The 21,237-nt window shown below is 46.4% G+C and overlaps 2 protein-coding genes across 9 annotated transcripts in view; both read right to left on the reverse strand.

Moving 5' to 3' along the window:
- Positions 1–9,713, reverse strand: part of LOC137790991 (eukaryotic translation initiation factor 4 gamma 1-like) — a 30,590-nt gene extending 20,877 nt beyond the window's left edge. For 2 of the 8 annotated variants that reach the window (XM_068585657.1, XM_068585656.1), the window contains exons 1-8: positions 9,559–9,713; positions 4,541–4,595; positions 4,302–4,423; positions 3,729–3,815; positions 2,907–2,939; positions 2,219–2,239; positions 1,519–1,713; positions 1,227–1,320 (exon numbers count right to left, since the gene is read on the reverse strand). In XM_068585657.1, the coding sequence (XP_068441758.1) occupies positions 1,227–1,320; positions 1,519–1,713; positions 2,219–2,239; positions 2,907–2,939; positions 3,729–3,815; positions 4,302–4,376 (505 nt within the window). In that variant the 5' untranslated portion in view covers positions 4,377–4,423; positions 4,541–4,595; positions 9,559–9,713. Of the gene's footprint in view, positions 1–1,217; positions 1,321–1,518; positions 1,714–2,218; positions 2,240–2,906; positions 2,940–3,728; positions 3,816–4,301; positions 4,424–4,540; positions 4,596–9,026; positions 9,155–9,558 lie in introns of those variants that run through there. The other 6 variants (XM_068585655.1, XM_068585653.1, XM_068585661.1 and 3 more) reach the window with 5 other exon arrangements.
- Positions 9,714–10,811: 1,098 nt separating this feature from the next.
- psmd2 (proteasome 26S subunit ubiquitin receptor, non-ATPase 2) lies at positions 10,812–20,994 on the reverse strand. The gene is made up of 21 exons (XM_068585392.1): positions 20,801–20,994; positions 19,969–20,025; positions 19,713–19,877; positions 19,408–19,529; positions 18,669–18,893; positions 18,420–18,578; positions 18,135–18,279; positions 17,420–17,480; positions 16,731–16,877; positions 16,536–16,642; positions 15,842–15,969; positions 15,628–15,715; positions 15,350–15,512; positions 14,624–14,725; positions 14,389–14,540; positions 14,201–14,284; positions 13,174–13,342; positions 12,850–12,944; positions 12,637–12,763; positions 12,415–12,533; positions 10,812–11,471 (listed from the first exon to the last, which is right to left on the reverse strand). The coding sequence occupies exons 1-21, from the start codon at positions 20,921–20,923 to the stop codon at positions 11,289–11,291; spliced, it is 2,721 nt and encodes a 906-aa protein (XP_068441493.1). The 5' UTR covers positions 20,924–20,994; the 3' UTR covers positions 10,812–11,288.
- Between the last annotated feature and the right edge of the window lie 243 nt (positions 20,995–21,237).

Below are 21,237 nucleotides of genomic sequence, written 5' to 3' on the forward strand. Positions count from 1 at the left end.
CTCTCTCCTTCCTTCTCCCTCTCCCTCTCTCCTTCTCCCTACCTACCTACCTACCTTCCTCCCTCTCTCTCTATCTCTCTCTCCCTCCCTCTGCGTCACATGACAGTAATTCGGGGTCATGTGCCGGCGTCCCGTCGCTCCATGTGACAGAACATCTCGATGCGAGCAGCTAACAGAGCAGCTAACAGAGCAGCTAACCGAGCAGCGCGCCGTCACACGCCGGATAACAACGACACAACATGGACCCACTAAATCAGCACCAAGTGTCGGAGAGACAAATAAAACACAGACACACACATGAAGCCTTTAAGTTAAGTATTTCTGAAGCGATTCATTAGTTTTTTTCTTGCATTGTTCTTGCATCCAACGAGTCAGAAGCACAGAACGAAAAGTGTTCACTGCCCATTTTGACAATTGATGTACAAATACTTTGAAATTGGCGTGAAAACCAGCAACGCAACAAACTGCAGTAAAATATCAGGACGGTTTAGAGGTGAAGTCCAACATCTGCACACTTAAAATGCACTTGATGACAACTTCCTGTTGAGAACCGACACCTTAGTTTGGATTTTACTGATCTGGAGTCAGATTCAATGTCCACGCCCAAACTGGAATACCAGCCAGTTACATTGAACTTCCCTTTGATTTAACGTCTAAAAAAAACAGTATTTATGAGCCATTTTGAGTCTGCGAACAATAGATTTTATAACCATTTCTAGTTGCGTTTATTCATATTCTTGTGCCCGTGCATACGCAGGTGCAAACGCTGGTTTTAAAGCACCGTGCGCGTCGCACAGCGCACACAAAGGGCGTGACAGTGAGAGCAGTTCAGGGTCCTGTGTGCAGGCCAGCGCCGGCTATTGCTGATGAGCAACAGTTTAAACAAAGACCTCACATAGTTCGGATGCCTGCTGGTTGCTGTGTGTGTCTGTCTGTGTGCGTCTGCGTTGTGTGTGTAGGAGGGGGGGGGGGGGATTAGCAAGTTTGTTTTTCAGGGTCTCACTTTTTTTTTTTTTTTTTACAATGCACTGACACTCTGCCTCCTCTAGAGGGCGCCCCGACACAGAACAACACAGTAACACAGAAAACCTTGTTTATCACACAGTCTGCTACTTTGTGAGAGCATCTCCGTGTGTGTGTGTGTGTGTGTGTGTGTGTGTGTGTGTGTGTGTGTGTGTGTGTGTGTCTCAGGTGAGGCCCCAGGTAGAGCCTCTTACCATAAGTACCATATTCAGCGGGGGTGGTGCCTTGGTAGAAGCCCGGGGTGCCGGCCGGGACCGGGTACTGCTGGGGCGTGGTCACGTAGGTCGCTGACCGATACTGGAGGAAACAAGGGAGGAGGAAACAAGAGGAGGAGGGAGCATTGAAAGACAGTCAGGCCACACAACACTCGGCTCTCAAAACGCAGTCAAAGATGAAGGTTGATGACTTCCTGATGTTATAAATTAGGGCTGGGCAAAGATGAAAAAGAAAAAAACAAAAAAAACACTTGGCCCCTCCCTTCTGTGCTCCCTTTACCTGGCCAGGTATGAAGTAAGCGGGCCCCTGCGGCGAGCTGGGGAACGGCAACTGCTGCCCGGGGATCATCATCATTTGAGAGCCAGGACCCGCCTGGTAGACGTGGGTGGGCGTCACGGGCCGGGGGCCGCTGTTGGGAGGGACGCCCCGGGGCCCGCTGGCAGGCGGCAGGCTGGCCCTGTTGGTGTAGTAGGGCTGGGGGGAGGAGGATGGAGGAGGAGGAGGTGGATGGAGGAGGAAACGAAGTACGAGAAGGACGAGAAGTTGAAGAGAACGTGGAGGGCAAAAGCAGCGAGAGAGAGACAAATAGAGAAATCATTAGTTACCTTTATAAACCCTCCGACATTAAAATACCCCCCCCCCTCCCCTCATGCCCCGCGTGCGAGTATCTCCTGCACCGAGGCGACTAGCGGGGCTCATGAATCTATGTGGCTCGACTCCAACTGGAAGCGGCGCCGCCCGCCAAGAGAGATAAAGCCGCTAACGCCGCGGTTCATTCAGAGCCGCCTCATTGACATTCTGCCCGCCGGAGAAGCTCAAAAAAAAAAAAAAAACGCTGCCAAATACTGGACACATATGCACTCCTCGAGACGGTAAGTAGTCGTAAGGGGGAGGGAGGGCGAGGGGGGGCGTGGGAGGCAAAACACAAAAAAAAGATGGCGGAGGGAGGAGACTGGGAAGAAGGAGGAAATTGAGTTACCTGTAGCGACCTGAAGCTTCCCTTCAGCAGCACAAACACAGGCCACACAGAGACACATGAGAGCAATACGAGGTGGTGGAGGGGGAGGAGATGGGGGAGGGAGAGAGAGAGAGAGAGAGAGAGAGAGAGAGAGCACCACAATCAGTTAGAGCAAAGCACCCAGAAACTGTCCGTCCTGAGCCAAGCCGTGAATTCACAAGCAGCATGCAGAGGAGAGGTGGAGCCCAACAACAAACACACACAAAAGCTCTGGAATAGGATGCGGACTGAAACTCAATAGGAGCTGGAGGATGTGCACGGCGTCCCCCTCGAACTTTAACATGAGACTCTGTGGTGAACTTATATTTAGCGACAGCTGAACTTTTACACATGAAAATGCATTCCCGCGTGTTCAGAAGGTGGACTATCAAATGCGAAAAACACCTCTTCTGACATATTCTCGTTGTATATAATATAATAATGACGGGAATATTCTGTGCCATGAAGTTAAATGGCATGCGTTTGGTATCGTAAATAAATAATTACACTCATGCAAACTACTCTGGTAAATCTCACGTATAATTATACATTTAAATTCCCTGAAAAGCAACCGCCGAGACGGGCTCGCGTCAGTGCAATGTGGTGGAGGTGTGTGTGTGTGTGTGTGTGTGTGTGTGTGTGTGAGGGGATGCGGCGCTGCTGTTAGTACCTGTTGGTGTATAGGCCGGGGCCCGGGGGCAAACTAGAGGAAGAGAAGGCAGACAGGACAGGAGGTTAGAGACAACGAGCACCAGATCCATGCTTCTGTTCACCGACGACACCACGCGCAACTTTACAACTTCACTAAAAAAAAAAAAAAAGATGCTTTTGCTGCTTTCACTTTGCTCTTTTTCAAGCAATTCAATTAACCGGACTCCATTGACAAAAACGCCAACTTTCTCCATCGTTTGTTTGTGTCACACGGGGGGATTCAGATCCCCCCTCAAAGTCACACAACAATGCACACAAACCAGCCGACGGAGGACAGACCGGCCTCTTCCTGAGTCCGCGAGGGTAAACCACCGACTGTGGATGAAGACGTCATGCAACCCCACCGCCAAACCCAGCCTTTAAAGGCAAATACGTGAATATATATTAAAAACAGTCGGTCGTTGTTTAGCTTTCTAAAACCGACGGCCGTGCACACTTTTCCCCCCTGACAACTGCTTCATCTGGATTGTTTTTACCCAACTGCATCGACTTAGCAATGCGATTACAATACAGCCATGTTGTTTTAAGAAATGTTGACGCGCACAAACACACACACACACGCACAAAAACCTCACTTTATTAACTCGATCATGACGGTAGACTCAAAGGGAAATGATAAATAAATACGCCCGCGTACAAAACAATCCGCTCGCAGTCGCTTTGTGAGGAAGAGTACGAAGGCCCGTGGTGAAGGTGAGCGGCAGCAGGGAGGGGAAAAGGTGTGTTGGAGGGGGGGAGGTGGTGGAGGTGGTGGTGGTGGGCGGGAGGGGGCGGGGCCTACCTGTCGGGGCTGAGGTGCCGGGTTCATTTGTGGAGGCGGTGGGGTGGCAAACACAACAGAAGGGGGCTGCCCCGAGGGGAATGAGGGCTGCAAGAGACAGGAAGTGATGTCAACAGCAGTAGAAGAAGAAGAAGAAGGAGTGGGACGCCAGAGAGAGAGAGAGAGAGAGAGAGTGAGAAGGCAGGGGTGAAACATGGCGGTCAACACGGGAGCGGAAAATGCTGCAATACAGTATTCATGAAGTGGAAGAACGGGAAGAATGCGGCGCGCAAACAACAAAAAAACATTCCCGACCGCCGCAGATTTAACATTAAAAGCTTTTCACAACACTTTTAAAACTGTTATTAAGAAGATGTTACATGAAATACAGTGTTTGTCAGTTAAAAAACACAAAAAAAAACATAATTTTCTGACAGCTAATATGACTAATAATTGGCCTGTAATGCAACAAGAAGGAGCTTTTAGACTCCACATCTCCTGAACTTCACATAAAAAAATACTTTTTCGCAGACAAAAAAAAAGCAGATTATCACCCGACTTAATTAAAAGCATGCAACATTTTTGCGTCCTTACCTGTGACAGGCCGGGGGAGGGGGCAGGGTGGGGGATGGAGGGGGGTCCTGTTAGAGGCTGTGGTGCTTTATTCATTTCATGGAGTTCTGCATGGGGAGGCGGATGTGGACCTGTGTACAAATCTGAGCAAAAAAGAAGGAGAGGAGCGGGGATCTTTATTGTAAAAAAAAAGATCAATTGTCACATTAAAATCAAACACAGGTGAGGCCCAACGGCCTGAAAGCAGCGCGCTCACTTACATTAATGAATCCTTTTAAGGTCCCAAGTGTCGCTACACTGTGGAACGAAGTATTCCTGAGGGACGGACAGAGAGGAAAGACGTGTTAGCAATTAGCACGCACAGGCTAATAGCGCATTTCAAAGACTTCGCAGCATCGATAAACACATTTTTACTAGACGGAAAAGCGTGTTTTTCTTTAAACGGACGCCACGGTCGGGCTTTTAACTCCCCGACGGCCCTTGAACGCACCGTCGCGTGTGTGACACACACTGAGGCAGAACATGGGCTACACACTCACGCTAGTTGTAGAATTGTTCACGCTAGGAGCCGGATTGTGTACTGTCGCACTTCATCACAGGGAATAAGTCACTGTGTCCGATACACAATCCAGGTAAGACGGACACAGCGAGTGTAACGCAGACGCCGTCGAGTCAAAGAACAAACCCGGTGAACTGAGGAGAGTTTTTAAATGACGCAACACCGCCGAAGGATTCCAGAGTAATCGTCTGTTTGCTCTTTGTAATAGTGACACGTGTGTTTATTTATAGAGGAGGCATGAATCATCTGTTACACACACACACACACACACACACACTCCTCCTTGATTCAATCACACACACACACTCACTCTCCTCCTTGATTCAATCACTCACACACACACACACACACACACACACACACACTCTCTCTCTTCCTTGATTCTCTCACACAGACACACACTACCTTGATTCACTCACACACAACCTTGATTCACTCACACACACACACACACTCTCTTTTCCTTGATTCACTCACACACACACTCTTTCTTGATACACACACTTACTCATTTCCTTTAGACACACACTTATTCCTTGATTCTCACACTCACATATTCCCTTCCTTGACACACACACACACACACACACACACACACACAGCAGTGTAAAACGCCTGAGTCATGATGAGTCTGGGTGCGTGTTGCACATTTCTTAGCAGAGGAGGAAGTCGCGCTGCTGGAGTGGTTGTCGTCGCCCCCGCGTGACGACGCGGACGCACAAACGGAGGAAGACGAACCGGGACGCCGCCCGGCAGCGACACCTCGCGGCCACCGGGACGCCTTCCGAAAAACCTCAACCTTTCCGTTTCACGACACATCAACCGCAAAAACACCTGAAAGGTTTGCGGCGCTGAAACGCGCTCACAGAGCCCGCCGCCGCCGCTGCAGCCGGCGTCTGCTGGATGACTCACACACCGACCCGAAAGGTTAAAACAAATACCAGCTGTCACTGTCGCGGCTGGTGAAGATAATGGATTCTAACCCAGGGACGGGTGCAGCCAGATAAAAACAACCCCGGGGGTGTGTGTGTGTGTGTGTGAGTGTGTGTGTGTATTTGCCGCATATATATTGTGTTATGGATGGTTTCGCCCTGAAATAGTGAGACGTGGCCGGCTTCTTAAAACAACTCGCTGGACCGGTGACGCACGCCGTCGACGCTGAGCACCGTCGCAGAATGCATTAAAATTAGTCATCAGTTGAGCTCCTGGGAACCGTTTGCAGCGCTGCGTGAAGTATCTCGTCAAATAAAACTTTTTTTTTTTAAAAAAAGGGGAGCCCGAGAGATTCCTTTTTTTGGTTGCAAGAGTCCCACCTTACACCACACACACAGTGCGTTGCTCTGAGCCGGTACATGTGGCTTCAACTGTTGCGTAACCCTGCATGCACACCCATGACCCGCTGAGGAAGAGAAGGGAGGGGAGGAGGGGGCCTTGTCACCTATAGAGGGTGAAGCACACAGATGTATTTAAAGAACTGGATACACCAAGATGGCGTCCGCTGGTTGCAAAAAAGAAGACGACGTATAAATAGTTGTGCTTGGCTCGAGGAAAGATTTACAAATATCAAACCTAAGCGACCTTGTTTTCAGCTTGAGTCGCATCCTCTGGCCCAAACCTGGCCTTTCTCAAGCCTCATTTAAGACCATCCTGTAGGCCCAGTCGCCACACACACACACACACACACACACACAATCTAGACTTCTCACCTTAGCTTTAGCTTAAACTAAGCCTCCCTTTATCCCTAACTATAGCCCCAGCCAAAGCTTTAGCCTTATCTTACTCGCTTTGCAGAACAAATTCAACTGTGCTTACTGATGATAATTTCCAGGATACTATCCACGCTGAGACCTCTGCGTACAATACCGCCTCGGGAACCCAGAGAAAAGAAAACACGAGTCACTGGCTTCATCTCCGTGATCTGCTGCAGATTTCAAGATACTTTGAAAATGCCGTAATAAACATTGCACATGGTTTATACTACTTATACGGACACACTGGCGCGTGTATTCAATTATAGAGCGTTTCCTTGCCTGCAGGCTCTGATGGCAGTCTTTAGATGCTTCAGAGCACTGCATCGGCTGTGGAAGAGACACAGTGACACAAAAACGCAGTGACACAAAAACGCAATCCCACAAAACGGATGTTTTAGCCGCTTCATTCTAACCGTGGAAAACGATAGCTCAACTTTAGCACTCAAACCAGAAAAAGGACCACAACATGCCTGTTCGGTGAAAACAGAAGAGTGTTTTTGGCCCAGCTTTTCTAGGCAAGACACACACTTAAAACTACGTCAGCCAACATTAAGAGTCAAAAGGATCCACGCTAAACTCAGTTTCCCGCAGTACCACGATGCTTCTTAAAAACACACAGAAAAAAACAAATGTGGGGGACTCACAAGAACATATTTATAACAGAATAGTAACAATCGAAGCAAGTAGGACCTAAAATACCTTGAATGTTAGTCTATAATCTAGATTAAACACCAGATTTCCCATAATGCAACCGCCTAAAAATGAATTCCTGTCTGTTAATGCCAACATTTTAAATGCCACACACCATTTGGATCACCAGCTTATAGTATTTATTTATTCCTCAGACTTCAGAGCCACAGAAGACTATTCCTGACCATCCCCCCACCATGTTCTTCTACACATTATGCCAAAAACCCCACATGCCCAGACTCTGGGCTTCCAAGTGCCACAACAGGAAGCTCAGTGGTGTCCTTATGCGAGTCAAACCGTGACAGCCTGGCTCTGGCTCATCATGCACGAGTCCTGACTGCACTCCTACTATTCATTTTACTCATCTCTCTGACTAAAGCACGTCTGACATCACTGCTTAACACCCTCCACCCCCACCACCCCCTGTGCTGATGAACGGTCATCACTTTAGATTAGATTAGCATCGGAGGAAAACACACTGCGTCCATTTTGAACCCACATTCCCGGCTAAGGTCACATGTCTGCAGCCCTTTAGCATCAACCACGCACGGTTGAAGTTACACGTTACACGTCGTAAATGTGCACACGCAGTTCCTCTAAAAAACAACAACAACATCATCACATGACGTCACTACACACGAGTAAAAATATGTTAAAATGTGCCTGCTGAAAGCTGAGTGGGACACTTTTTTTTAGCTCCGGCACAGGGGCGTGTCTGCTCGTCGACTCTCCCTCAAACACGCACAAAACGTGCGACAAAAGACACATATTAAGCACTGGATTGTCATAAACACACATATAGCGAACGCTCGGTCACGCCAAACACACACAGACGGACACACACGGTTGCAAAGACGTGCTCTTGCTGCTGCTGTGTGCTGTGCAGCTAGCCATGTTGCTAACCCTGCTAGGCCCAATCTGGATTTTTTTTAACCACGTGGTTGCTCCTCCTATTGGCGCGATGCTGCCCGGCTTCATGCAGCCACGCCTCAGCTGACAACCACCTCCCCACACCGTGGTTAATACAAACCACGAAAAGCACGCCAGGCCACAATCAGAGTGCGTTTTTAAAAAATAAAAAAAAACGAGCCGACATTGAACACAACACGTTGCAAATCAATGAATGGGAATAAGTAGCACCGTGATAGCCGTTAAGCTAATAAATAAAAAGGCGAGCTAACGCTAAAGTTCGCCGGTTATTAGCGCGTGCATTACGTGTGTCCAATGTGCTACTCACGTGCATGTACCTGTGCTGCAAAGCCCCAACAGACAACTTAGCGAGGTGGTGTAAGCACAGCAGCAGCAGCGCTGTCAACGGCGTCGTGACGAGGAATACCGAGGAAGAATGAGTCAGGACACCCCCGGGGTGTTTTGTAAATATATAAATATACCTCGCAAGCTCAAACACAGACAGTTTAACAGCAACATCGCCCACCTGCGTAGATCTTAAAATGACAAAAGCACACTTATATTAAAGGGTTTTCAAAACAAACTTGTCTCGTCAAATCAGTCTCAAACCGACACGTGTCTCATACTTATTGGACCCGCTACACATTAAAACATACTGTCACACCCTTTGTTGACTAATTTGAATGGTAAATTATTTTTTAAACCCATCTTTAATACTTTACCGCCCAATACAATCGGTGTTATTGCCGACTAGGTTCAATATATCTATTTACAACCACACCTGTCAACAAACTAACTATTTACAAACAAGCACATATCGAAACTATAACTCCATACCTTTCTGCGGGGAAGCTGGTGCAAGAACAACACAAGTAAACACACAGCTTCGACACAACCAGCACGATTTAACCTTAACTGCTCGAGCTAGCTCGCTAGCTTGCTAGCCAGCAAAAATGTTGGTTTAGCTAGGTAGCTAGCCAGCGGCGAAAACAAAAAACAACAAAAACACGTAAACTGAAGCGAACAACAACATTGCGACGGGGCGGCCCATCCGTCGCCCGTGCGATGCAATAAATCACACGCTATTTTGGGCGTGTTTGCTCAACGTCATGCGAGTAAAAGGCGCTTCTTCTAGGGGTTAGCTCGCGAGCTAAAGCGAAGAAAGAACACCCACGTCGCGTTTAGCTTAGCTCGCGAGCTAATCCCCACCGAAAACATAGCAGAAGAAAGTCACCGCCAGTTGGATTTATCTCCGGATTAAAAAGGCGGGACGTGGGTTCGTCTGACCCTCCGGGGCGACTGGACGTTTGTCCGATATTTCGAGCGTTTTGATGGAGGATTTAGCTCCCGGGAGCGCGGCGGTAGTTACCTTTCTCTCCTTGAGTCCGCAGAGCCGGACGGACGGAAGATCTTCCCGGAAGCCGGTCGCGAGGTGATTCCGGCAGAATCCCGTCACGTGAAAAGCTTCCGAGTAATCACCCTCCTTCTTTTTTTTTTCCATATCTTTGCATTTTTTTCAAATCATTATTTAATGATCGTTATTTATCATTTTAATGTCCCCATAAAGACGTTTAAAACTGTTACCAGATTTAAATTAGGGAATATTTGATTGTAACAGTTTATTTTCATAATGTATATTACACACTATATATTTTGATTTGAATTTTTGTTAAATTATACCTAAAATATAGATTATCTAAATGTTATATATATATATATATATATATATATATATATATATATATATATATATATATATATATATATATATATATATAATGTACTGTGTTTAATTGCACTAGATTATATACACTACTTTACACACACAATATACTTGTGTGTGTGTGTGTGTGTGTGTGTGAAAATCATATATTAGAATTATTGTTAAACTATACTTAAGCTCCAAATAGATTATATTATGTCAAATATATTTCTGTAGATATTTCTCTCGATAAAATTGTTCTTTACTCTGATACATCATGTATTAATTATTGTTAAATTATACTTAAGCTCCAAATCGATTAGATTATTACATTTTAATATAAATATAATATATATATATATTATATATAAATGTATATATGTGTTATATGATATACATATACTGTGTATATATGATTAATTGTACTTTATATACATTACACAAAAAACTGCTACTGCTACAAATATATATAATTAAAAATGAAGACAATATATGCAACATTTGTCAAGAGGATAAAGGGTTAAAACTTTATTTAAAGTTCGCAAAAGTCTTTCAAAGGGAACTGAACCTGTGATGTAATTAATACAATAAACCTAAAAAAAAAAAAAAAGGAATTATTTTACTGACGTTTAGAAACGTTTCAATAACGTATCTCAGCTAACGGTACGTAGCAGAGAAAAGAAAATGTCCCACATTGCTTCTCACTTTAAATCCGTCCACGTGCACATGTTTAAATGCACACAAACGCATCATTTACAGGCGTGTGAGACTTTTCTTTCCCGCTATGGGGCGCTGATGACAACCGAACACGAGCGAACAGCTCCCCCTGGTGGAGAGAACATGCAGTAAAAAAAAACACAAAAAACACACACAAAAAACACACTTTGCATCCGAATCAACACAAACAAACGCACAAGATGTCACATTTCCACCACGCGGGTCTTGAGTTTTTATTTATGATCCAACCTTTTACAGAAACTGTAACAAAAACAACCAAAAACAACAAAAAAGGTGATGATGATGATAATGAAACACTTTTAAATGCTCTAAATTACAAAAGGTGACGTTGGACTGAGCCGCTTGTGGGCCGTTCACACTTTGCACGGGGCAAAAAAATAATAATTAGGGCGATGAGGAAACCTATGCAGAGTGGATACGGGTCCCAGTTTGAGCCTCCCAGTGTCCTCTCAGTCCAATTAGCCACGCCCCCTTTTTTTATATCACAGCTGGGAGGAGGAAGGAAAGGCCTTGCTCGCTCTCTTCAGCCATGCGGTACACTACTACATATGAACTGCCAAGAGCCATGGAGGGCTACCCTCACACACACACACACACACGCATACACACACGCATACACACACGCACACGGAGAGAGAGGCCAGTGAGAATGATGCAGTCTAGGTTTCGTAGTTGGGGTTCTTGCGCAGGATGACGAAGCCCTCCAGGATGGGCGTGACGGGCAGGTACTCCTCGGTGGCGAGCTCGGCGCGCTCCCCGTGCGCCAGCAGCACCGGCGTGGTGTGCGTCTGGAAACCCGTGATGGCCTTGGGCTTCCCCGCCTGGCCCACCACGTCCACCGCCTGCAGGCGGAGAGGAGCGGAGGAGCGGAGGAGCGGTTAAAAATGGAGAAAATCACCATGTTTTTCTTTTTTTTTTACATCATTCCTGTTTGTTTTCCGGATGAATAGCTTCAATTTGTGTTTTTCTCTCTCAGGAAAACACTTCTTTTGATTCAATTGCAGGGTTCACACACACACACTTTACATGACTTTTTACTTCATTTCTATGACTTTTAAACACATTTTCATGACTTTTAAACACATTTCCATGACTTTAAACCAAATTTTTATGACTTTTAACCAGACGTTCACGAGGAAACGTGTGAAATGTGTGTGTGTACAGTACTAAGTGATAAAATGTAGTATTTAAACTAACAATGAGGATTCAAAGCATACAGTAAACCTTAAATGACTCAAATGAATGAGAGACAATAGTTTGATTAAAAGAATAAACATTTATATAGATGCCTGTATGTATGCTGCTGATATTTTGAGTCTCTTTCTTTTAAAAGCAGATTCATTATTTATAACTAAATGAACGTCATGAACACATGAATATAACACTTTTACACAATTTTTGGGATTTTTTTTTGTTTTTAAGGACTTTTTTAGGCCTGAAAATAACCATTTTAAAATGCCATGACCGTACGAACCCCGTTTAAAAACAGCCATTTCCACAAATTGGAAAAAAATCCTATATTTATTCCATCATTCCTGCATATTTATTTAGAACGAACAGCTTTAATTTGATATTTTTTCTGCTTCTTTTGATCCATGTAGCTGAATTGGATGAGAAAGACTCGACAGCATCGTCGCGTTTGTCCGTTAAAGACGCGGCCGGCTGCAGCTGCGCGTTATTTAACGGACAGACACGACGACGCGCGGCGGCCATCTTGTCGTCTTTACCGAATGTCGACAGACAAGCCTCGTTTGCACTGGTCCTACTGGTCATACTCAGCCTCACCTGTCCGACTCTGACGGACACCGGCAGCGGCCGCAGCTCCTCGTCGAAGGTGACCAGCATGCGCGGCTGCATGGCGGCCACCAGCCCGTAGAGAATGTAGTGAGACTTCCCCAAGATGACTGCAACGCACACAGTGAACACAAGGGGGCGGCGGCGTCAACACAAAGGTTCAACGTGAAAAAGGAAACGAAGGAACTGAAGGAGGAGGAAGAGAGAACTGACTGTTCTTGACGTCGAGGAAGGAGACGAGCACGGTGAGCAGGCCGGCCACGGCGACCTGGCTCATCAGCTGCCGGTCGCTGTGGTACGGGCAGAGCGTCAGCGTACCTTTGCCCAGGTGAGTCAGACCCTGTGGAGGGAGAGAGAGTAACGTCAGCCGCACAGAAAGGGGGCGGAGTCACGCAAAGCGAAGAGCCTCCTGTCGTGCCGTCCCACCTGAGCCAGCCGGACCATGAAGAGGTTGTTGGGGTCTTTGGCGTGGTACTGGGCGAGCTGCCGCAGCATGGCGGCCAGACGGGCGTTGTTGGTGCCTGAGGAGGAGGAGGGAGGATGAGAGGGAGCAGGAAGGGTACGAGGAAGAGGAGGAGGAGGAGAGGGTCTAGTTATTTGTAACTTCTGTTATGAAACACGTATCCTTTTCAAATAAATAAATATTCAACGCTTCTGTTTTTAAATAAAGTTTTTTAAGTCTGCCTTATAAATGTGTTCTGCAGACACACTCAAATGCACACACACACACACACACACACACACACTCACCGCTGCCCACCATGCCCATGGCGAAGATGGAGTTGTGCGACACCTCGGGGTCGGCGTCGTGGGAGAACTTGCTGAGCGTGTCCAGGATGTTCAGACGAGGGTTTGACACGGAGATGAGGGCGAGGGCGAGCGGCACGGCTCGCCTCAGGGTGGGCTCCCCGTAACGCAGCTGGAGGGGACAGGAAACCATGACGGGAACGCACAGGAAACCATCACGGGAACGCACAGGAAACCATCACGGGAACGCACAGGAAACCATCACGGGAACGCACAGGAAACCATCACGGAAACGCACAGGAAACCATCACGGAAACGCACAGGAAACCATCACGGGGAGGCCGAGAGACGAGTAAACATTTAGGGGCAAGCTTTTAAAAATCTGAACAAGAAGCACCCTAAACCAGAAACAAGCACCCTAAACAGGAAGTACCCGAAAAAAAGAAGCAAGCACCCTAAAGTATCCTTAACAGGGAGTAACCTGAACATGAAGCAAGCACCCTCAACAAGAAGCAAGCAACCTAAACAAGAACAAGCACCCTCAACAAGAACAAGCACCCTCAACAAGAAGCACCCTAAACATGAAGCAAGCACCCTAAACTAGAAGCACCCTAAACAAGAAGCAAGCACCCTAAACTAGAAGCACCCTAAACAAGAAGCAAGCACCCTAAACTAGAAGCACCCTAAACTAGAAGCACCCTAAACATGAAGCAAGCACCCTAAACTAGAAGCACCCTAAACAAGAAGCAAGCACCCTAAACTAGAAGCACCCTAAACAAGAAGCAAGCACCCTAAACTAGAAGCACCCTAAACAAGAAGCAAGCACCCTCAACAAGAAGCACCCTCAACAAGAAGCAAGCACCCTAAACTAGAAGCACCCTAAAAGTACCCCAAACAGGAAGTACCCCAAACAGGAAGTACCCTGGCCGGCTGTCTCCACCTCATCGTGACGTTAGTTCTCGTGAGGGTTTTTCTTTCGTCCCGCCTTAAAGCCATAAAAAGATCAAAGAAAACGCCTCCCTGTACTCACCAGATGCCCAAACGTCCTCAGTGCCATCTCAGACCCGATCTCCTCCCCCATGGCGATGAGGGCGATGCCCAGAACAGCGACACCCTGAGAGGAAGACAGGGACACATCCTGATGAAGCAGCGGCAGCTGAAGAGGAGGGGCGTGGCCACGCGATGAGACGGGCGGCGGTGGAGACGAGCGCTCCGTACCTGGTGGGATCCCATGTCGGCGGCGGTCTCCTTCTTGTCTTTGTCCTTCTTGTCCTTCTTGTCCTTCTCCTCCTCTTTCTCCTTCTCCTTGGCTTCGTAGTGCTCGCTGCAGATGTGGAGGAGCTGCTGCACCTTCAGCACGTTGCCGGAGCCTTAACGAGGAGGGAAGTTGTCACAGTGAGTTGCAGGCGGGAAAGCGAATGAACGCAGCAACGGACGGTTCAGGGAGACGGACCTGCGTACGCGCAGATGTCCACCAGCGTGTTGGCGAAGCTGCGGAACGGCTCAGGCACGACCTGCAGAGCAGCGAGGGTCGTCTCGATCGCCTCACCTTTACCTGCGGGGGGCAACAAGGAAAACACACACACACACACACAATAGTTAACGCCGCTGTTGTACAAGAGATGGGAAAGAAAGGTGGAGGGATGATGGAGGAGTGGTCGTCTTTATTACTGGAGGACAGGATGTACGCGTCAATGTAGCAGGAAGAAAACTTTCGTTTTAGGATGAAAGCATCAAGCTGAGACTGGTTTTCATTGTGTTGCAGACCTTTAACCAGATGACCATGACCTTTAATCAACTTTCCATGACCTTTAACCAACTGTCCATGACTTTAAACCAAATGTCCATGATCAAACATTGTGTGAAATGTGTGTGTAAACAGTAAAAAGTGATAAAATGTAGTATTTAAACTAACAATGAGGATTCAAAGCAGACAGTAAACATTAAATGACTCAAATAAATGAGAGACAATAGTTTGATTAAAAGAATAAACATTTATATAGATGCCTGTATGTATGCTGCTGATATTTTGAGTCTCTTTAAAAAGCAGATTCATTATTTCAAACTAAATGAACGTCATGAACACATGAATATAACACATTTACACAACTTTTGGGGATTGTTCCATGTTGTCCATGACCGTGAAGAACCCTGGTTGTTAGACAAGACGCTCTCTTACCCAAGTGGTTGAGCCCGAGGCCTAAAGGCAGCCAGCGGGCGTACGTGTCCTTCAGCTCCTGCTCGCTCTTCTCCATGATGGTCTGGACGATGGTGGACGTCACGTCGCCGTTGCACGATCCCACGGCGATCATGCCGCACGCCAGCGCCGTCACTCCCACCACCTGGAGGGAGGGAGAGGGGGAGGAGGGGTTAAAAACACACGCTTGAACGCCGCTTAACGCCCTAAAAAGGAGTGTCGAGGGGAACATTAAAACATAAAAAATGGCTCCGCCGTACCTCCATGCTGGATTTGGAGTCTCCCATGACGGGCAGAAGCAGCGACAGGACGTCTTCCCGGTTGGAGCCGGCGTAGGCGAGGCCCAGGCTGGAAGAGGAGGAGGATCAGTAACCGCAGAGCAAGAAACGCTTAAAAAAGGGACACTCGAACCCCCCAAAAAAATGTATTTTTGATATTTTTTGACCCGTTAATCGATTTCTACAGCCCCCTCACCCAAAGATGGCGCCTATCCTCATGATGTTGCTGTTGTGGAGGACGTAGTCGGAGAGCAGGGCGAGGGCCGGGTCGCATTCGTTCCTCACACCCGAGTTCACGATGCCACAAGCCAGGAGGGCGCCGGACTGAGAGAGAGAGAGAGAGAAGCAGAAAAATGCATTTTAACAGATTATTAAGAGCCATTTAAACCTCGTTTGTAATTGTGAAATCGGGCAATACGGAGAAAATATATATAGGAAAAGTGAAAATGAACATTGTCTGAAGGTTCCAGCTTATGTTTCCATCTAAAAACACTAAACTATTTCCAATAAACAGCGTATATGATGTACGGTGAGCGTTCTACGGCGTGAATCTATTTATGTTAAGCACCTTTCTTCTGACCGTCGAATATCTCATGAGCTATCGTCTCTGTTTGAGACTTCAGAAAAGAAAAATGCATTTTAACAGATTATTAAGAGTCATTTAAACGTCTTTTGTAATTGTTGAAATCGGGCAGTACGGAAAATAATATATATTTTTTAACCAAATATCTTGATAGAGAGAAAGTATTGAATATTCACCACTGGTGCTTTGACAAAAATATGTATTTCTTTGTATATAATCATCGGTAACGTGGCAAAGCAAACAGAAAAGACCTCGGACAGAGCGTCAGCCTCAAGACTCCTCGGCCGTGCATCACGGAGACGTTTACCTTGATGTAGTCCTCGGAGGAGTAGAGGTATTTGTCGATCTGGGTCAGACCGCCGTCCACGTCCCACAGCAGGATCATCCCCAGCGAGGCCGCGGCGCTCAGCATACCTGCAGGACATTCAGGTGAACAGTCAGCGAGCGTCAGACGGGCGTCGACCGGGCCGAGAGAGAGAGAGAGGTTGAAGCCGCGCTCTACCGTGGTCCTTGTTCTTGTACAGCCACTTGTTGCCGTCGTCCGTGAGCAGCTTGTCCTGACCGAAGGCCGCGTTGACGAAGCCGTTCACGAAGGACGAGGCCAGGTTCATGCGGGCCGAGTCCACCTGCGAGCCGCTGCCTCCGAACCCTGTCGCACAACGCAGGAGAGGACACGCACACAACGCAGCAATGAGCGGTTTGTGAGCAGAGTCACGGCACACAGCATGACATTCGATGGATTAGATCTAGACTTGTTTAAATGAGGGTTCAAACACATGTTGACCAATGGATTTCCAGGACTTTTAACCAAATGTCCAGGACTTTTCCATCACTTTTGTATGGAAGCCCATTTCCGCCACAAAAAAAATAATTAGGACCAACAAAAAAAAATTAAAAATTTGGACAAAAAACTAAAAATAAATTAGGATTTAAAAAAAATATATTTTAGGACCAAAAAAAATATAAAGAATTAATCGACTTTTTTTTTCTTTTTGTTGACTTGAAAAAAGGCAACACAAAAAAAAGTTGTTTTTTTTTCATTGCCCTAATTTATTTTTTTGGGACCAATTTTTCTTCAGGGGAGATTTGGGGGTCCTTTTTTTTTTAAATCCATGACTTTTCCAGGTTTTCCATGACCGTAAAAAACCCTAATATAATGTCAACAGTATACTAAACACACACAAGACTTACTGTTGTTCTCCAGGTGTGTTTTGTAGATGTCATCCGGGACTTTTGGTTCCATGATGTCCAACTAGGGAGAACGACAAGACGACAACATCAAGAATGGTGACATGTGCCGAGTCGTGTGTCCTTCTACGAATCGTTACTCCTAATTATTATTATTCAGTCGACTGAACCTCATGAATCTGACCGAGAAACCTCTCTAAACACACAACATTTCCCCTCCTTGTCATTGTAAAACGCCCCGTATACAACACTGGTGTCGGGTATCAGCTGATGCCCCCGAGTGAAGCGACGGTGATCCTGATTGGGCGATTTGTCTCTTTGAAGTCTCCGATACGCCGGAGAGACACGGGTAATATGACTCGATCAATGCAACGCGGGGAGTCTGTTAATGAATTGACGGCGACTAAATAGTTGTAAGCGTATATTTTCAATGCGTTAGATTAATCGTCGTAAAAATTACGCTCCACATCGACGTCTGCTAAATTAAATAGCAACATTATTATTGAATGAGAAAACTTCTCCTCTGTCGTGTAGTTAATTCACACAAGTGTCTACAAAGCCGTGTGGTTATTTCATATCTATACTAAGTATTTATTAAATTACCACACTAAATTGTGATGAATATATAAAGAGGTATTAAATAACCCACGCCATGACAGAAGCCCTAATTAGTGCGCTGTACGTCTCTTTGTTATCCCCTCTTCCTCTTCTTCCTCACCTCTCTGGCCAGGGCCAAGAAGTTGCTGTTGAGCTGCACGTTGGACATGATCTCCGTCAGGTCCTCGTAGTCCTCCACGTCCTCGTTGAGCTCCAGGAACATGCCGTGGCGGCCGAGCATGTAGGCCATCTGCTTTTGGATCACGCTGAGAGGCAAAAAGAGGAGTTTGTTTGTCCGTAATGACAAACAAAGCTCCAACGACGGCGATAACGACGTCACAAGGAGACGCGATCTTATGCGCTCTAGGAAAAGTGTGCGTTTTATTTAGTTTTTAATCCCGCTTACATGTCTTTGCAGGACGTGAAGATGTTCTCCACCAGCTCCACGTCGTTGAGCATCAGCGCCAGGCGCAGGGCTTCTGGGTAACGGTTGAACTTCCTGAAGATGTTCAGAGAGCTTCTCAGCAGCGCAGAGTTTTCGGGCTCGGGGACGTAACTCACACAGCTGGCGGAGCGGAGCGGGGAAAAAAGGGCACATGAATGAATAAAAAGACCTATAAGTCATGTTCTTTCATCTATATAAACCTGAACATACCTGGTGAGGTACAGGCAGACTTTGCTGTAGGCGTTTTCGTCGATGTAGTCCTCCAGCATTTCCAGCCTCTCGATCTCCATCAGCAGGTCGCACGCCTCGTGCTCGGCGTTGTGGGCCATGTTGTAGGGCACGATCTCCCTCACCAGCTTCAGCAGCGTCTCCTGCTGCGTCTTGTCGCTCTCCTCCACCTCCTGCCACTCCTTCGCCACCTCGCCGGCTAGGTGCCTGCGATACGACAGAGACGGAAAAAAAGATGTCAAATTATCCTGTTTTTGAGGCCAAAGAAATATCACATTGCCCGTCCAGATGTTGTACAACAACATCAGCCTTGAACTTCATAGTATCTTTAATCTGAGAGGGACATTTAATCCAACACAGTATGTTTTACGGATACATTGTTCGCCGACAGTTGGTGGAGAAGAGCCTCCTTTTTTTCTGAACACCAATGTCTGATTATGATCATAAACAGAAGTTTAATAGAGCTCAAGCTTCTGTTCCCATACTTTTCATTGTTCAGTGTAATTTATCAGTTTTTCTGTGCGAGAAGCTGAAACATAATACCGCCCTGTCTGCATTCCAAACTGAAAGGGGATCACCTTTCTTTGTGGTTCACAAAACTAGAGCAGCGTCGTTATTAAAATCAGAGGACCGGAGTATTGACAGTCAACCCAAAAATCTCACAAACGAACATCGAGGAATCTCTGCATTTTCTCCGTGAGAGAGCGTCTGGTCTTCTTACCTGACGTATTCGTGGCCCCAGGAGGCCAGCTCTTCCTGGGAGCCGAGCAGACGGTACTTCAGACACTCTCGCTCGCCGCTCATGGTCATGGCCAACACCGACACCACGTCCCCGCAGAAACGCTGCGAAACACAAGACAGCGTTTGAAAACTTTGATCGTCTTTTGTCTGAAGACTGGAGCGCTGCGACGTTCAGTCGATAAATCCATTCGTCGACAGTCAGAACATTAGATGTGTGTCCGTTTGACAAAAGAAAGGCTATGACGACACGAAACAGTAGTTTTTCTGTGCCGGCGGCGCTCTCACCTTGTTCTCTCCGGCAGCCATAGCCTCGTAGATCTCTTTGAGCTTGCCGTAATGTGGGCGCAGGAATTTGAGGGGTTTGGGCACCGAGGTCATGGAGGTGGTCGAGGAGCGGATCAGTCTGCGCAGCTCTTCCAGGGCCGGGCGGTGCAGCGCCATGTTCTTATCCTGCCAATGTGTAGAAAACACAAGGTTAGTTTTTTGTTCTGTATTTACACCCAGACACACAAGAGTGGTTGTAAACAAAAGTACTACTTACACTCAGTCTTTCCACCATCATCTCCAGGTCCTCCTGTAACTGCTTGTCTTCTTCTGACTGCAAGTTGGTGAAGAAAACAACATCATCTGTTATTATTGCAACTTTAAATAATGAAAAAGAAGACAAAAACAAGCGATAATGTATCTGATGCGGCTGCTTTTGGCCGTGAAAAGGGAGACGGGTGAATAATGTTGATGACAATATTCACGTGTTGACTTGTCAACTGCCTTTGTGATGTTGTTTAGATTACATGCTGTGAAACAAAGCACCCAAAAAGGCACAAACAATACTATTTAAAGTGTGAATGTCCAGCTGGTGCATTTAAAACTACTGTAACACAATTTATAGATCCAATATTTTTTCATTTAAAACACTTGAATTCCCCCAATATGATACCAGATGATTATGTCAAGTTTAAAACGAATATGTTTTTTTTTAATCTTTTGGAAATTTATCATAATAATGACAAATATTGATAAGATCAAATGAATTCCACAAACCCGGAATGAAATAATATGACTAGTCACATTTAGCACCTGCTACTTGACGAGCTAGGTAACTAGCATGCTGCCGGTTAGCTTGCTAGCTAGCTAGGCGAGTTTGATCCTTTCCGACATTATAAAAAGCCGCGGAAATGTATTTTCAATTAAATAAAAGAAGCTTCTTTTGTGTGAGACATTTTCGTCTGTTTAATAAACAGTATGTGAAGGATATATCTTGAGTGACAACGACTTGAGGCCTTCCTAGCCGTGTTGTCAAAGCGGCCGTGACTAAGGAAAAAAAAAACTGAAGCACCTCCGTTTGAATGAGCAAAATAACCCCAAAAGCTCACCAGTTCTTGCTCCTCTTTCTTCTCCTTGTCCTTCCCCGAGGTCAGCTGCCCCTTTCCCTTCTCCTTCTCCTTCTCATCGGTCTTCTCCGGCTGCTTATTCTCTTTGTTTTTTGCCTCCTCCATAGTTGCGGCTGTAAGAAACTATCGGCTAGCAAACGGAAACTGAGGACGACTGCTGTGAGCGGACCGCTTCTTCTTCTACGTCTTCTTTAGGGTAGAAAACAAGTTGTCGGTTTACTCCAGCGCCCCTCCCGTCCCCTGCTGGTGGGGATGTGGAGTTGTTCGTACGTGGGTACTTCACGTCCTGTGCAAAACGCGGGAACTTTGAGTGACACCTTTGCAGTTAGACGATACTTTGGAAAAGTGTTTTTTTTTTTTTAAACTATTGTGGATTATTTATATTTACTGTTTTTAATGTTTAACTCTTTATTTATTGT

Source organism: Clinocottus analis, unplaced genomic scaffold (assembly GCF_023055335.1).
Source record: "Clinocottus analis isolate CAN_PGR_092001 unplaced genomic scaffold, fCliAna1.0.p SCAF_2, whole genome shotgun sequence".
Lineage (NCBI taxonomy): Eukaryota > Metazoa > Chordata > Actinopteri > Perciformes > Cottidae > Clinocottus > Clinocottus analis.